The sequence below is a fragment of the Phocoena sinus genome, chromosome 7, assembly GCF_008692025.1.
Source record: "Phocoena sinus isolate mPhoSin1 chromosome 7, mPhoSin1.pri, whole genome shotgun sequence".
NCBI classification, from domain to species: Eukaryota; Metazoa; Chordata; class Mammalia; order Artiodactyla; family Phocoenidae; genus Phocoena; species Phocoena sinus.
The window spans coordinates 80,062,588-80,079,927 of record NC_045769.1 but is presented as its reverse complement, the minus strand read 5'-3'; the positions used below and the strand labels follow the sequence as shown (position 1 = coordinate 80,079,927).

Genomic DNA, 17,340 nt, shown 5'->3' with positions numbered 1-17,340 from the left:
AACCTTGATTTTTTATTATTCTTAAAATGTAACTAGATGTAGAATTGTAAGTTTAATTTCTAGTTGTAGGAATATCAGATATTGAAGTTGCTTATAAAAAATCCTTTTCAGGTGTGATATTCCTGCCATGTATAATAATCTGGATGTTTCACAAGATACTTTGTTTTCTCAGTATGGTCAGGAAGAGTCTATGTAAGTATGGAAGTTGTTGAAGTAACTGGTTTTCTAATTTTTAATTAACAGTATTCTAATTTATGCAGTTATTTATTTCAGGGAAATTCCTACTTTAACTGAAAAATCCAAGGAAGATTCCAAGATGATATTTAAGGTATATTTGGTATTTCATATTTTGGGGTTTTTAGAATCACCCTTCCATTATTATGGAGTCTCTTATATTAATGTTAAGATTTATTGTATAATCTCTTAACTTTCCTTAGCAGACTTTAGCAGAATTATAGTCATTATATGTGTGGGTCTGCATCTGTGTGTGAGTGCATGTGTGTTTAAATGTATTTGGCTTTATTGAATACTTACAATTGGAAACATAAATTAATGGGCATCTACCATCACCTTTGGAAAATTTGCAAAATATTGAAAGTCACATTGCCCTTTGAATTACTAAAGCTTTACACAAAAATTTCCCCAGAAAGTCAGACTTGTTCGCTGGTTAATCTATATGTATATGTACATTTCTGTGCAGGAGGAACAAAAGGAGAGTGACATTGTCATTCCTCAACATGTCATGGAAAACTGTGGTATGGATGAACACCTTGAAAAGGCTTCCCTTTCGAATAATGAGTGTGGTTCTATTGAGGAAACCAATCCAGAAATACTGAGCAGTAATGATGCCAGAAAAAAGGCTTTAATTGTATCAAAGAAGACGCCAACTGAATGTGCATCTAGTACAGAAAATACATTTGGTGTCAGCAGTAGCTCGGTTTCTAATGCCACTATTTCTGGAACTCCTCCCCCACAGCCTACAAGTCGAAGGCAATCCTTTATTACTTTGGAGAAGTTTGATGGCTCAGAAAATAGACCCTTTAGTCCATCCCCTTTGAATAATATGTCATCAGCTGTTATAGTGAAAAATAATCAGGAAGGCACGGCTAAAACAGATAATCCACCAAAAGCAAAGAAAAGAGAAGTGGCTCTTTCAAAATCTGACTCTGCAAAAACAGTGCATGGGATTAAGAGATCAGTCCGAAGGTCGAGTAAGCCTGAACCAATAGGGAATAAAAAGTCTAAGCCCTTGAGATCTGATCAGGAGAAAAGTACTCGGGAATCTGTTGATGGCATGGTAGCCTTAGAAAATAACCCACCTGGTTTGCTTAATCAAACAGAATGTGCATTAGATAATCAGGTTCATCTCTCTGAGTCTTCAGTGGAGTATGAGGATACAATGCTTAAACCAACAATAGAAAATACTGTACTATTAGAAAACAGTACTGTAGAGGAGAAAACCTTAGAAATTAATTTGGAATCCAAAGAAAACACACCCCCAGCCATAATAACAACAGATCAAACAGTAAATGAGGATAGTCATGTTCAGATAACTCCAAATCATAAAACCCTTAGACGATCTTTAAGGCGACGTTCAGAAACAGCAGAGCCAACCACTGATAGCCAAGATAAAGAAAATAATCAAAAAAGGGAAAGACGTAAGGAAGAAGAAAAGACTCTGCAGAGGAGTCCATTGCATGTAAAAGATGATGTTTTACCTAAGCAAAAACTGATTTCTGAACAAACTGTACAGGAAAATTTAATTGAGAAAGGAAATAATTTACATGAGAAGACTTTTGGGGAAACCAGCGCTAATGCTGAAATCGATGAAAATAGAAGAAAGCCAGATCTTGAGACTACTAAATCTGAGGGAGATGGTGCCCAGGACATTGCAGATAAATCCTCTGAGATAACAGTAAGGGGACGAACACGGTATCAAACAAGAAGAGCATCCCAGGGTTTACTTTCCAGCATTGAAAACTCAGAATCTGATAGTTCTGAGGCAAAAGAAGAAGGTTCTAAGAAGAAAAGATCTGGAAAATGGAAAAACAAAAGCAATGACAGTGTTGACATTGAAGATCAAGAAGAGAAAATGGTAAAACAGGAATGTATAAAGGTTGAAAGTCAGACACATGATTATAAAGGGAATTCTGAAGTAGACAAAGATACAAAATCTCAGATCTGTGAAAAAAGAGAAGAAAGTAATACTGTAACTCTTCAAGATTCTACAATATCTTCAGAATTATTACAAGTTTCTGGTGATGTATCAAATACTTATGAGGGAAAAAGTAAAACTAACAAATGTGCAGAACATTCCTTTTCAAATCCTTCTGTACCAGAATCAAATCTAAGGACTAGAAATGCCAATAAAAGATTGCATAAGCGAGATTCTCTAGAAAATAGTGTGGGTGAATCCTCAAAAACAGAAACATCAGACATTTCTTTGCTTTCTGAGAAAACTCTTCAAACACTTGAATGCCAACACAAGAGAAGTAAGAGGGTGAGGAGATCTAAAGGTTGTGATTGCTGTGGAGAAAAATCACAACCTCAGGAAAAGTCATTCATTGGGTTAAAGAATACAGAGAATTATGATGTAAAAGTCAGCGAAACAAAAAAGACAGATGTGCAGACACCTGTAACTATATCAGAAACTTCTAAAGCTGATCTGTATTCAGAAGTAAAACTTTTAGATGAGCATCATAGTGTGAATTTTCATTTGGATCTCAAGGAGGAGAATGATACTATAAATGATTCATTAATTATATCTGAAACTGAGTTGAAAGAAAATACTATTAAAGACTTTCTTCCTTCTGAAATGGTAAATTTTAAAGAAGAAACTTGTGATAGGGATTCTGAGGTAGCAATATCTCTTGAAAGCCAGGAGCCATCTAATAAAAAATGTAAAACGATTGACCCATGTTTGGGTGACTTCAAAGATATTTCACTGGAATGTTTAACTTTGGAGACCAAAGAAGAAAAGCCAGAGGCTATCCCCAAAAAGGAATTGAGTATTATAGAGAACCTTGTTAATGTTGAAGCAAATGCAGAATTAAATCCAGGAGAAGTAGATGCTATGGAATTGAATGCAGAAAATGATAAATCTGAAGCTAGCTTCTCTAAACAAAAGAGTGTCAAAACTGATATTTCAGAGGAAGAGGTAACAGAGAAAAACAGTCAAAGTACGGATGCACCTGAAGAACTCAGTGCTGATGAAGCAATAGCTGTGGAATTTAATTCAGGTATTGGTCATTCTGATAATACCGCACCTGTAAAAGTGAGTGCTCAGTTAGAGATTTCTGAACAAATAGCAGTTGGGGAACTAGACAGAGGAAGTGATGAATCTGATCCAGGCTCATCTGGAGAAATGAATGCTGAAATGGAAAATTGTGAAGAAACAGTGATTGGTGAGGTGACTACTGAAACTGACCGTGTCAATGAAACAGAGGATGAGGACTTAACTACCAAAGCCTCTAAGCCTATAGAAGCTGAAACAAAGAGATTGAATGCAGAAATCGATAGTTTTGTTCCCAACACACTTGAGATGAGCTCTGAAGAAGGAAAGGTTGACTCTAATAAAACTGAAACAAATATTGAACCTAATAAATTTGAGGAAACAAAATTAGGTGACAGTCAGATGGTAGCAGGAAATAATGGAATTTTACCGGAAGTTTACCATATTTCAGAGAAAGTGGAGGAGACACCACAACCTCTGACAGCTGAAACAGCTGTTTCTGAACTGGTATCAGAAGACAATAATACATCTCCTCAAAAATTAAAGGATGTTGATCCTTTACTCATGTCAGCAAATGACAGTCCTAGTGGCATGCAGACACGCTGTGTCTGGTCTCCTTTGGCTTCTCCATCCACCAGCATTTTAAAGAGAGGACTAAAAAGACCCCAAGAAGATGAAAGCTCATCACCTGTTCACAAGGTAGGGGGATTGAAGCTGAATATTAATGAGTCCATGTTTAATTGGAATATTTTGGCCATATGGTGATGATACCTGGTGAATGACAGAATATTAGGTTTATATGACCATTCATTTTGAACATTTACCATGGTGGCTAGGGAAAAGGGCAGGTAGAAGGAAAGGTTGAGAAAGGAGACTGAAGCCCTTTAAATTTATTTTATTTATTTATTTATTTAATTTATTGCTTGCTTGCTGCGTTCGGTCTTTGTTGCTTCCCACGGGCTATGTCTCGTTGTGGTGAGCGGAGGCTACTCTTGGTTGCAGTGCATGGGCTTCTCTCTCTGGTGGCTTCTCTTGTGTGGAGCACGGGTTCTAGGCCTAGCAGGCTTCAGTAGTTGTGGCACGTGGGCTCAGTAGTTGTGGCTTGCAGGCTCTAGAGCGCAGGCTCAGTAGTTGTGACACACGGGCTTAGTTGCTCCGTGGTATGTGGGATCTTCCTGGACCAGGGCTCGAACCCGTGTCTGCTGCATTGGCAGGCGGATTCTCAACCACTACACCACCAGGGAAGTCCCTGAAGCCCTTTAGATATTCCTTTATTTCAGGGCACTAAGCTACAGATCTTCATACAACCATCACCATTGTTCACTTTTTGAAAACTTTAGATAATCTCTCATGGTGATTTTTTTTCTGCTCTTCGTATCATAATATATGAGGAAACACTTAGAAACTGATAAAGTAGCTTTAGTTGGCACTTACTATGTACTAGGACATTATGCTGTTTCACATTTAAGTATTTATATAAACTTATTTTCACACCTTGTCTAATTAAAAAGAAAAAAAAATCTTTTTAGGCTGTGCCTTCATTAATTTCTGGATATGATTTCATTTGTAATTATTTTGTTTATGTCCCCATTTTCTTCACTAAAGTTTATCTACTTTGGTTTGTAAACATATGGATTACCTATGTATCTGTTTTAACCCTGGCCCTGTGACTTGCACATAATTTGTTGAATAAATACAATTTAGAAAGGAAAAGTTGCATGTGCTTACATAACTTGTCCTCTCTATCAAAGTAGATGTTTTGAAAAAGTACAATGTAGGCATTCCTTAACTTAATTTTGAAACTGAACCTACCGTTTACTGTAGGACACATGTGTTTATGTATACAAACGTGTATATATAAATATAATTATACTGGCACTTAATTTTGCCTTTAGTCAGCACATTTTGAAGACTTCCCCAAGATATACTGAAAATTCTCATATTGAGAATTCAGAGATTAGTTCTTGGGAAGACTTAACACCACTTGAGGTTTTTTCAGTTTGGTCTTGGTTTGCTTTTGTTTTGAGGCTCTTACTATTATTTTTTTTTAAGTTTAAATAGGCCATAAGGTAAAATGCATTTGATTTCTTCAGTATACTTTAGATTGTTAATATCAGTTAACTAGTCATGTTTTGTTCCATAGTAGCTCATTTAATTTTTATTTAGGCAACAGTACAGCATACAGTAATTTTCTGTAGCAGATATGTACAAAATCTGCCCAGTCTTTTGGGAATCAAGACCAGGAGGCATTTATATACATATTTAATGGTTTAAGTGCTCTTTTGTGTGCTTAGATAGCTGAAAGAGTGAATAAAGAGTTTAGAAGAGGCCAAAATGACTTCAAGCTGGGCTAAGAAAGACAAAAAAAGCCACCCAATTGCTGACTCTTGGACCCTCAAAGAGTTAAGAACTGAGCTTAGTAAGATATACCAGAGGCCAGTTAGTACTGTCTCTGCCTCTTTACATTGTTCTTTACAGTCCATAGTAAGCCTGTAAGGTTAATAGAATTTGATTATACAATTTTAACTGTCACATGCAATTTCATTAAGTTTCTGCTGTTATCCTTCTTTCACTCTCCTTGTTGCTGTATTATGCAGTTTAGACTATAGATAATTGGAATGACCCTTGGTCTTGAGTAATATCTGTGAAAGCAGTCACCAGGAAGAACTACAACTATGTGCAGTTGGCTTCTAGTGAACTAAATTAAGCTTCACATTCTGTTTTTGGCTAACCTTATAATGAGAATTTACAGTGTTGTGGGGTTTTTTTTAACTTTTAATTTTGTTAAATAAAAACATGACCTATGTTTTCAGGTTCGCCGTGTCTCCTTTGCAGATCCTATATACCAGGCAGGATTGGCAGATGACATTGATAGGCGATGCTCTATTGTTAGGTGCCATTCTTCAAATAGTTCTCCCGTAGTAAAAAGTGTTAAAACTTCACCTACTGCGCAATCTAAGGTAAGCTGTAGGCTTTAAAAAATACACATGCAGACAGAATTGTGTTGGGTAATTTGTCTTAAAATTAACTAAGACACAAAACTTAATTGGTTTGGTTTATTGTTCTTTTGTCTGCTTACTTGGTAAGCAGACAAGAGGTGGTAAGAGGCAATGATGATCCAGCAAGTCATTGATCCAGTAATACTGTTACATTTTACATTTTCTGAAAAATTTAAGACATTACTGCAGGCTTAAGTTGTGAAAATAGAGTTGTAAAATTTACAGTTATCTAGGGTTCTGAGTTTTTTTTTTCTCCTTTCTTCTATCTAGCATAATACTACTTCAGCCAAAGGATTTCTGTCCCCAGGATCACGTAGCGCTAAATTTAAGAGCTCAAAGAAGTGTTTAGTAAGAAGTGCTTTAGTTTTCATGCAACTTTATATTTTCATGTTCAGTCAGGTGACCTCTATTTAACAGCTTTTGAAATTTATTCTAAGATTGCAGAAATGTCTAAGGAATCTGTGCCATGCCCAACAGAAAGTGTTTACCCTGCTTTGGTGAACTGTGTAGCACCAGTTGACATCATTTTACCTCAGATTACGTCCAACATGTGGTAAGTGGTTATTTAGGCTTCTGGCTTATACCTAGAGATGCCACTTACTTAAGAGGGATATTTAAATGATCAAGGTTCTCATGTTTAGAATTGATTTATATGTACTTTCACACACTTTGTTTTAGAAATGAATGAAAATGCAGCTGGGAAGATGGGTGAGATATGGCAATAATAGAAGCATTGATCATAATACAGTAATGGCTAAGATAATTGTGTGCTTAATATTTGCCAGGTTTTGCATACATTATCTTATTTAATCCTAATATAAATACTATAAGGAGTATAATCAGTTCCATTTTATAAGATGTTTGTAAAGGTTAGTCTTGCTTAAGCCAGGTATACACATCAGATTCAAATTTTAAAGTAAATGCATGTATGCCTGTCCTCAGAGTGGGCTAGGTGGGTCTATATAAATTCAGTTATGATTGAGCTTAGATCAGGAAATTCAATTGGGTAGGCCCTTACAAACAGAATAAATGTAAAACTATATGACATTTTTCCTGTTTCTGTCATCTCTTTAGGGCAAGAGGACTGGGACAACTCATTAGAGCCAAGAATATAAAAACAATTGGTGATTTGAGTACTCTTACAGCATCTGAAATAAAAACTCTTCCTATCCGTTCTCCAAAAGTGTCTAATGTAAAAAAGGCTCTCAGAGTATATCATGAGCAGCAGGTAAAAACTTTGATGTTAGTCATAACATCATGTATAAATAAATGATTGAGCAATACAGTTACAGAAGTTTGCATTTAAACTATTCTTGCTTAAAAAGCTCATTTTATATGATGCCTTATCTTCCCTTCCCCTGCAGTTAAGAGTAACTTAAAAGATTCATTTATAATTCCATAGATTTGCTCATTTTGTACTGTTATTGTGTATAATACCTCTTTATTCTTTGAATTCTATTTTCCTACCCTCTTATCTCTTTTATTTCCACCAAATAGGTGATTGGTTTCGTGGCTGCCATTTCTAAAACCTAGATGTTCAAATCTAAACATTTACAAAAATCTTGCGTATTTGTAGTTAACAGTATTTTGATTTTGATATCCAACACAATTGTGGCCAATTTTTTTTTACTTGTTCTTCCTATCAACTTTTTTTTTTTTCCTATCAACTTTTAACACAAACATTTTAGGTCATGGACATTTCTCAAGATTCTTATGAAAGCCAAGATGCTTTTGCCATATAAAAATGTATCAATATATGGAAAATTTTGTGTATCATTTCAGAAGAATTCGCAGACTCTCCTGAAACCCATTTAGAAACCCTTTATGTATTCATTGATACTATGCAAAACTGTGAATATATGAAAAATAGGGTTTGTTAAGGGTGAAAGCTGGTGTTCTATTAGAATTTCTGGGACTGGAGTTTGCAGACTACTGAAGACTTCTGCTGTATTTGTGAAAGTCCTTGATTTACTATTAATTTTACTTGATCTTTAAAAACATTTAACCAGTGGGGAAAAAAACAACTCTTAGTAATTTTCAGTCTGATAGCTGAAGCATTTCAACTGCTTTATTGAGATCCAGCCACATACCATAAAAGTCACCCACCCAAAACACACAATTAAGTGGTTTTTTAGTATATTCACAAAGTTACACAACCCTCACCAAGACCTAAATTTAGAACATTTGTTACTACCCCGAAAAAAAAAACCCTGTACTCATTAGCAGTCACTCTGCATTTTCACCCCCAAGGCAACCACTAATCTTTGTCTCTGTAGTTTTGCCTATTGTGGACATTCCATAAAAGTGGAGTCATATAACCTGTAGTCTTTTGTGAATGACTTCTTTAACTGAGCATAATGTTTTCAAGGTTCACAGGTATTAGTACTTCGTTCCTTTTTATGGTTAAATAATATCCCATTCTATGGCTATACAACGTTTTGGTTATCCATTCATCACTTGATGAACATTTGGGTTGTTTACACACTTTCCTATTATGAATATGCTATTAGGTACATTCATATACAAGTTTTTGTGTGGACATAACATTCTTTATTTCTCTTGGGTATATATGTAGGAATCTAATTGCTCGGTCATATGGTAACTCTAACGTTCTGAAATTAGTATTTTCTCAGTCAACAATCAGTAAGCCCTGGGAATACCTTTGAAAATTGTGTTCTTAAATTTTAAAAAAAGTCCATATATTATTTAAGCTTGGAAATCTTTGCCTTAGATTTGCTTTTTCCCTGTTCCTGAACCTGGGGAATATAGTGTAGTTTTTCATGGCTACCATTTGCAATAATTCTTGACAAGTCCATTAGGAAATATTATAAACCCCATAACCACCTCTTTGAAAAAACAGTGCTATGTAATGCTATTTTTGTGTGTTGTTAGTAGAACATGGGTTCTTAGCAGTATTAGCTAAGCTTATCATGTAATGGCCTGTGAAACATAGTATGTCACATTGTTTTCCAGCATTAGTGGTCCTGTTACTATTAGTCCTGTTAAAAATTACTTTCAATTTGTCGCTTTTGTTTTTTTTTTTTTGTTTTTTTTTTACTGGTCTGAATGTATAAATCAAGGTGAAGTCTCGTGGACTAGAAGAGATTCCAGTTTTTGATATTTCTGAAAAAACAGTAAATGTAATGGAAAATAAATCTATTTCTCCTGATGAAGAAAGACTTGCCTCAGGTATATTTTAGCAAAGTGGGACAATTTTATAAGATCAGCTGACTTTCTTGAAGAAGTATTTTGTTATTGTGCTTTTAGTTTTAATTTGACCATGCCCTGTGAATTAGACAAGTATTTTTTTGTGTAATAGTTGCCAAGTGTGTGAAAAAATAACTGATACGACTTCAAGTATGTCTAGTTGCTTTTTCTCTAATTGTCAACTTCTGCTCTATCAAGGCCTCCAATGAGGATATAAACTATAAACATTGCATTCCAGTTATGTTCATAAAAATGAAGTAGTCATGATTTCTGTAATGGCACAGAATAAGCTATGGTAATTTTTCTGTTGCCTACTCTCTTGACCTTGAGCAGGTATACCTCAGCCTGCATTCTTAATTTGAAACCTGGGCACTTAAATTTTTATTACCTTAAAAGGAGAGAGATATAATTTAAGATTTATCTGGAATAGATTTAATTGTGCTTTTTTCCTTTCTTTTAGATTTAATTGATCCTGTTGCTTTAGAGACTCCGTTATCTAAAAACCTTGTGGCCCAGATTAGTGCACTTGCTCTTCAACTAGATTCAGAAGATCTCCATAATTATTCAGGAAGCCAGCTATTTGAAATGCATGAGAAACTTGGTAGCATGGCAAACTCTATAATTAAAAATCTGCAGTCACGTTGGAGGTCACCAGCCCATGAAAATTCTATTTAGTGTTTTAAGAGAAAATTGAAGTATAAAAAAAAAAAAATCACTGGATTTGTTGATTCATAAAGTAAGTTCTGAAATATAGCACAATTTCAGACTGAATGTTTTGCAAAGTTGGTAACATTTCAGACGCTGAAGGGCAATATCTTATTAAGTTCAGTTTTGTTAGATCATTTTTTCCTGTATAACATGTTTTCTTGGCTGCTATGTGTAGTTTTTCCAAAAATTTAAATATTGAAATGTGAAAGCAAAAACTAAATAGCATACATTTTATTTCACTTACTCATGCGTATTTTAATGGAACATTTTATGTAATATACCTGTTCTCAGTAAGTAAAAATGAAAAATTTTATTTGAACTTTTTGCTGAACTGATAAGGTATTTATACTTGATTTCCTTTTTTAAAATTTCTATTTGTTGTGCCTGAGGTTTAAGAAATTTGTTCTTGGTAAAACACCCCAAATGAGATGCAAGAGAATCTTTTGGAACGCTCTTCGCAGACATCAACGTTATTTGGACAAGAAAATACTTATATTTCAAGAAAAATATTAAAAGTTTCAACTTTTGGGGTTAAATATTAAAGCAGAATTTACTAAAATTCCATTCATTTGCGTTAGCAAATATTTGTTCAGCAGCATTTGCCTGTGAAAATATACTTATGAGACATATAATATTCATTTTAAAATGCACGACTATTTGTACATTATGTATAGATTAAGTTTTTAATTTATAAATTTCAGTCTTCGTTAATTGCATGAGTTTTTTTCTGCAGCTTCTTGTGAATACCTTTGTTTTGTTTAATAGAAACATAATTTTGTATATATTGAATACTGAGATATCAGTATGGATGGTAGAAGTGCTTCATGGGCTTGCTGCAGATGTTTGTAGGATTCTGTCTCTACAAATAAAACAACAAATAGTTTTGTACTTAGTTAATAGTGTTAGTTAAAACATGAGTTTATTTTCTAAAGTAGCCAGAAAGAGTAAAGTAATAGAAATGAGAAAGTGTTACATGACAACTTTGCCATTCATTCCCATAACCTTCCCCTGCAACCCCCATCCCTTTTGGTTTAGAAGAGGGTATCAGCCACTAGAAGGCGTGCCTCATTACATTTCTCTTTAATGGGGATTTAGCTTGAGTATTTTTATTATAACTTGGACCATAAGGAATCTAGAGTTTATCTGCTCTTTTTACCTATACCTAAAGCAAACTTGGGAGAAATTTGAAACCGTTCATTCAAAATATTTATGTTTTACCGAGTAAAAAAGTAGGGTGTATGTAATTAAACCATTTGTAGATTTTTTACCAACTGGTATTAGTGCCTGACTTTCCCATATTTGTTTCATCTTTTTAACAATGAGAGTATTTCATTTGTTTTTGAAATAGAATGAGCGAGTGATCTTCTCAGTTTCAGACTTATTCAGAACTAACCCTTACTTGAAAAGGCACACATTCTTCAGCAACTTATAAAAAGTCTAATCCTTGTGTCTTGGTTAGCTTTACATTCAGAAAGGGGCTGCCACCCATTCACAGTAAAAGTTGGTTTTTCTTTAATAATAAATCCATTATCAGTATCGCAAATATTTTAGGGTCTAAGTGTGATATTTATATGCTGAGGATGATTTTAAAAGAAATTCTGGGACCACTAAACTGAGGATTGTAGCTTAAAGAAATAACTAATGAAAAATTAGGAATTTCTTTAAACATTTATAATTGTGGTTTAAATTGTCTATCATTTATTTCCCAAATTGTATTTGACAGTAAAGAGGCATATATGTTTTTGCAAACATGTGTAAGAAGGGATGTGTATGTGTATTGAGAGGAGTCAGAATTAGCTCATTTCATGACTTCGTATCTTAATATTTGTGTGAACTAAACTTACTTGCTGGTGGAATGAAGTTCTTGGGAAGGTGAACAGTATAGCAGAAAATGTGACCAAAATGATTACTGTTTACTTAAATCACTGAGTTTGATGCAAGCACAGATTTTAATTTTAAAACATTGTGGTTTAATGAGGATATATTTTTAAATATTTGAGGGCAAAAACCAGTTTGCTAAGTGTTCATTGTTGATATAGTTATAAGTGTGTATGTGAGGCACCTTATTTTCAATTTTCTTGCCTTAAAATTTTCTGCAAATTTTTTCCTGAGTGATTCCGGAAGAGCTGAAAGCATTAATATTCCTTGATCAGCTCCAGTGTGTGTTGTTTCACTATTAAAGTGAAATCAGTTTTTTCAGATAATTCCTAATGGTTAATAAAACATGGCAAATGTTACTGAGAACACTCAAATGTGATTTCTTATTTTTTGTATCTATAAAGAATCTAGTTGAATGCAGAGCCATAGTATAATTTTCCATGTTCCAAAATGTATTTCACAGTGGATTTAAATTTCCATTATTTCAGTGAGCCCATTATTAAAGATGCTCTGCTGTTTGAACAAGTTCGAAAGCCATTGTTGAATAGTGGAGAGCTTTTGCTCAAGTAATTATGCAGTAGGATAATACAGTCAAAAATAAGATTGAAATGTGAACTTTATAAGTATGGTAACCCTGACATTGCCCATGATTCTTTCTTTCTGTGCAGCTTGGTGTAGTAGTCAGGGATTCTGTTACATATTTAAGAATCATAAAAATGTCAAGAAAGTTGGGTTATATCTTGCCTTAAATAAAGGTGGCAGGACAGGAAACAAAAGTTTGGAAAAATGGGAGGAGTATGTGGAAAACATACAAGTAGAGTTTTATTTTTAAAGGAATGAGTAAAAATAAGTGCTGTTTCAAAGGCAGGCTTAGTTGAAATTTACCAAAAATACGAGTTACAGTGTCACATTTTTCTCTTAATGCCATTCCTTCCAACTTTGACTTTATAATCCACTAAGAAAAGCCTAGATTCCATCTCATATTCTTCATAATTGATTTGCAGGGAGATAATTTGTGAGCTAGGCTTAGAGGCCATAAAATAGCAGTTGTTAATAATTATTAGGCTAATACTTGAGTCAGGGGAGTTAGCTGCTTGTTCAGCACAAGACCATTTTATCCCTAAGCCATTGGAAAGGTCTTGTACGTTGTATACAAACATTAGAGTGAAGTTCTGACTCTTAACATAGTACTTCTCAAACTTGCATGTATTTGTAAAAATGCAAATTCTGATTCAGTAGGTCTGTGATGGGGGCCTAATAGTTCATTTCTAACAATTCCCATGTGATCCATACAAATGCTGATGTGGACTGCGCATTTGTGGTTGTAGGCATAAGAGGCTTCAAGATCTAAATTAGGTTTTGGTATCCCAAGCAGATTTAAGTCCTTAGAATTATTGCCACAAAAGATAAAAAGCTAGTCTTTTTTAAAGAAACTTTTTCAAATGTCTGAATTGAGGATTCAGATTGATCTTGAAGGCTTCAAATTACAGTACAAAAATTTAAATAAAATTGTAAAAGGTAGAATTTTGCCTCATTTGGAGCCTTTTAAATATGGAAGATAAATATTTTATGTTATAAAGAACCTTATTAAGTAGTTTGGACAATGTGGAGTCTTACGAGTATATGTGAATTATGTTCTGATTTTTTTGTTAATATAAAGGTAAATTTTCACAATATTAGAGGTGCATTTAGAAGGCAAGATTTCATTTAGAGACTAAGTTATGGGACTTCATTATTTCATTAATAAACCTTGAAAACAGACTACCCCTAACTAAGTTTAATTTGGCAGTAAAGTTAGCAGTGCTGTAGTAAGTCAGTTCTGACAAATGTGCCTTATAATCATTTTACTGAAGACCTCTGGTGACTGCTGCGACATTACATGGTTAAAACTTGTTGTTTTGTTGTAAAATGGAGTTGAAAGAGTTGAATAATCTGATTTTCCAAAATGAGTTTTTCTTGGCATTCTGTTAAGATGTTATATTTCCTTCATATTTAAATACTTTTATTGTAAGAGCTGCCCTCATCCAAAGCACTTAAGGAAATGTCGCCAGGAGTTAAGTAATGGGTTTTAAAAATAGATTATCAAAATTTACTGATAACCTGTGAAACAAATCTGGTCTTTGTGGTTTCTCATGGCCCAATTAATGATATGTCTATTATATGCCAGGTTTTGTATATTGCTTCTTGAAAGTATCCATTAAAATCTGAGTCATTTGGATTTGAAGATCTATAGATAATAGAGTAGTAGTCTGATATAATTATGAGTGTCTACTTAGTTCTTGGAGTAGAATATTAAATTTTACAATGTGGTCTTTACCATTTTTTTCTTCATATGCCAATCCTTTCACCAAAGAACAGTTAAAACCAAGTGCCGAACTGTAAATGCTTACTCCCCTGAAATATACCATTAGAATAAAAGATAACCTCTCTCTTTACATGTGAGTATAAAATTAAAGACAGTATTTTAAATTGATGTCACATGGAAGAAGAAAACCTACATAGCTTTTGGTCTTCTACTTGTAGTAGAGGGAACAATATCTTTACACTACAGTGAACCATTTTATAGCTGGATGAAACTAAGCTTATCAGATGGCAGACTTATATGCTGATAGAAATTGATGCACTGATAAATGATAAAATGAAGAGAAAGGGAAAGAAAAATTGAGCTGAAATAGTAATAAAGCAATTAGGGCATTAAGTATAGAGACAAACAGTTCTGTGTATTTTGAAAATAACTGGCAGCCAGTGGTCCCTGAGTTATCCTATACATAATACAGTACCATAATTAATGTTCATAAAGCCCTTGAATAATTATTTAGAAATACATTATTATTTAATGCTCTGACCCCCCCCATCAGTAAATAATTTCCAACAAAAGACAATGTTACTCCTTAGATGGAAAAGCTGCATATAACTAGAAGGTTCACTTTCAAAATAAAATGTCATGGAACTGAAAATGGAATGTATAATAGCTATTTTGATACTTAGCTGAATAGTTAACAGGGGTCTGAGGAATTTTTAATTTTTATGGAATGGAAATTTTTTAATAGAAGAATGGAATTAATCGATTTTGAGTATAGGAAACGAAAGACGGCAGTTTTGCCTAGTAAGTTTAAAGAGCAGAGGTTGACAGACTACAACCTGCCGCCTCTTTTTTACATCTGATGAGCTAAGAGTGGTTTTTACGTTTTCTAAATGGTTGAAAAAATCAAAATAATAGTATTTTGTGGCACATGAAAATATATAAAATTAAAATTGTATTGTTTGTAAATAAGGTTTTACTGGGATACGGTCATGCTTATTTACATATTTGGCTGCTTTCCAGCTACAGTGGTAGAATTGAGTAGTCTGAAGGACTGTGGTGGCTTGTAATATCAAACATACTGTCTGACACTTCAAACATACTACTATCTGACACTTTACATAAAGTGTGCCAGTCCTTGACATAAGGGAGAGATTTGTGCATACATGGCAGTTTGGCTACTTCTGGCAGGCAGGATAGGAATATTGATTTAATTTCTATTGCCATTATTTAGATTTTATTTTATAAAATGGGTTCCCCTGATTCCATTTATATCTTACCATCGCTCAAATACACATATACACTAGGAGATGCTAGTATTTTTTACGTAAGCCTTTTTCTCCCAAACCCTTAAAGCATTGTTCTGTGTTTGCCATGGATATTAAGGGACCTGATGTGTGAAGGAAAGGCATCTGGCACTAATTGGTTAAATCACACCTGTAAAACAATTGGGGCTTTGGGGAGTTTGTTTTCTGTGTTGTTGAGTAATGGATCGCTTTCAATATAAACACTACCTCCTGTGGATAGACTTGACTAATGTGCACTTAGAAAAGGACTGAGAGAAGCCAAATCAGTCATTTATTAGCCCTGTAATATTTTTGTTTTCATCACTTGATAAACTCTAAGAGAGCTTAGTTTTACATTCAGAAAGTATTTATATTTGATAAGTCAAATGATGTAAGTTGAAACTTCACAGAAGTACCTGTTCATTCCTCAATTGACTGTACTAGTATATGGGAAATAAGGGTGCAGTCAGTTTTGTTTGTGTAATGCTTTATACAACGTTTGAAGCAGGTAGACCTGTACTAAAATTGTATTTTCAGGTTCATTATGACTGAGTGGAGGGAGGGAGAATCTGTGTCTGATCCACAGTAAAACTTTCATAATCTGTTGAGAGTTGACTGTTACCACTTGCCAATTGAAACTGGACATTGAAACATTTTTAAAGAAATGCACTTTAATCTGAAATAAAACAAACAAAAAAAATTATGGTACTTGTTGTTCTTTGGTTTTTGTTTTTTTATTTTTGTGTTTCAGTGAGGTCTCCTGCAATGAATGAGAATAACATAATCCAGATACCAACCTAAAAGTGAGCATTGTATTCCTCCATGAGCACATGAACCATTCATATTCTTCCCCTCTTTTATGGCCTATTTTTAACCGTAGAGGATCTCTCTTTTATTCATAGTCTTATGGGTTCCACACACTTCTAAATCCATTTTTTTTTAATTGAAGTATAGTTGATTTACAATATTGTGCTAGTTTCAGATATACAGTGAAGTGGTTCCGTTATATATATGTTTTTCAGGTTATTTCCATTATAGGTTATTACAAGATATTGAATATTATTCCCTGTGTTACACAGTAAATCCTTGTTGCATATCTATTTTATGTAGAGTAGAGTTTATCTCTTAATCCCATACTTGTAATTTATCACTTTCTCCCTCCCTGTCCCCTTTGTTAACTATGCCTGTGAGTCTCTTTCTGCTTTGTATAAAGATTCATTTGTATTATTTTATAGATTGTGCATATGTGATACAATACTTGTCTTTCTCTCCGTATGGTATTTTCTGTGTCCATCCATGTTGTTGCAAAGGTCAATATTTCGTTCTTTTTTATGGCTAATATTCCATTGTGTGTGTGAGATCATATATATATATATATATATATGTATGTATATATCTCACATCTTAAACTAATTGTTGAGGGGCATTTGGGTTGTTTCTGTCTTGGGTTTTGTAAATAGTGCTGCTGTGAATGTTGGGGTACATGTATCTTTTCTAATGAGAGTTTTCGTCTTTTCCAGATATATGCCCAGGAGTGGGATTGCTGGATCATACGGTAGTTCTATTTTAGTTTTTTGGAACCTCCATACTGTTCTCCATAGTGGCTGCACCAGTTTACATTCCCACCAACATTTCTGCACACCATCTCCAGCATTATTTGAAGATGATGGCCATTCTGACCAGAGTGAAGTGGTACCTCATTGTAGTTTTGATTTGCATTTCTCTAAT

General features: G+C 34.0%; 1 protein-coding gene across 1 annotated transcript in view; it reads left to right on the top strand.

Annotated features, from left to right (window-relative positions):
• The window catches only part of RIF1 (replication timing regulatory factor 1), a 57,179-nt gene extending 40,864 nt beyond the window's left edge, over nucleotides 1-16,315 (top strand). Inside the window, 9 exon segments of the mRNA XM_032636735.1 lie at nucleotides 112-192; nucleotides 274-328; nucleotides 701-3,931; nucleotides 6,046-6,192; nucleotides 6,502-6,579; nucleotides 6,669-6,784; nucleotides 7,306-7,459; nucleotides 9,312-9,420; nucleotides 9,899-16,315. Of these exon segments, the coding sequence (XP_032492626.1) occupies nucleotides 112-192; nucleotides 274-328; nucleotides 701-3,931; nucleotides 6,046-6,192; nucleotides 6,502-6,579; nucleotides 6,669-6,784; nucleotides 7,306-7,459; nucleotides 9,312-9,420; nucleotides 9,899-10,113 (4,186 nt within the window). The 3' untranslated portion in view covers nucleotides 10,114-16,315.
• Nucleotides 16,316-17,340: the final 1,025 nt, after the last annotated feature.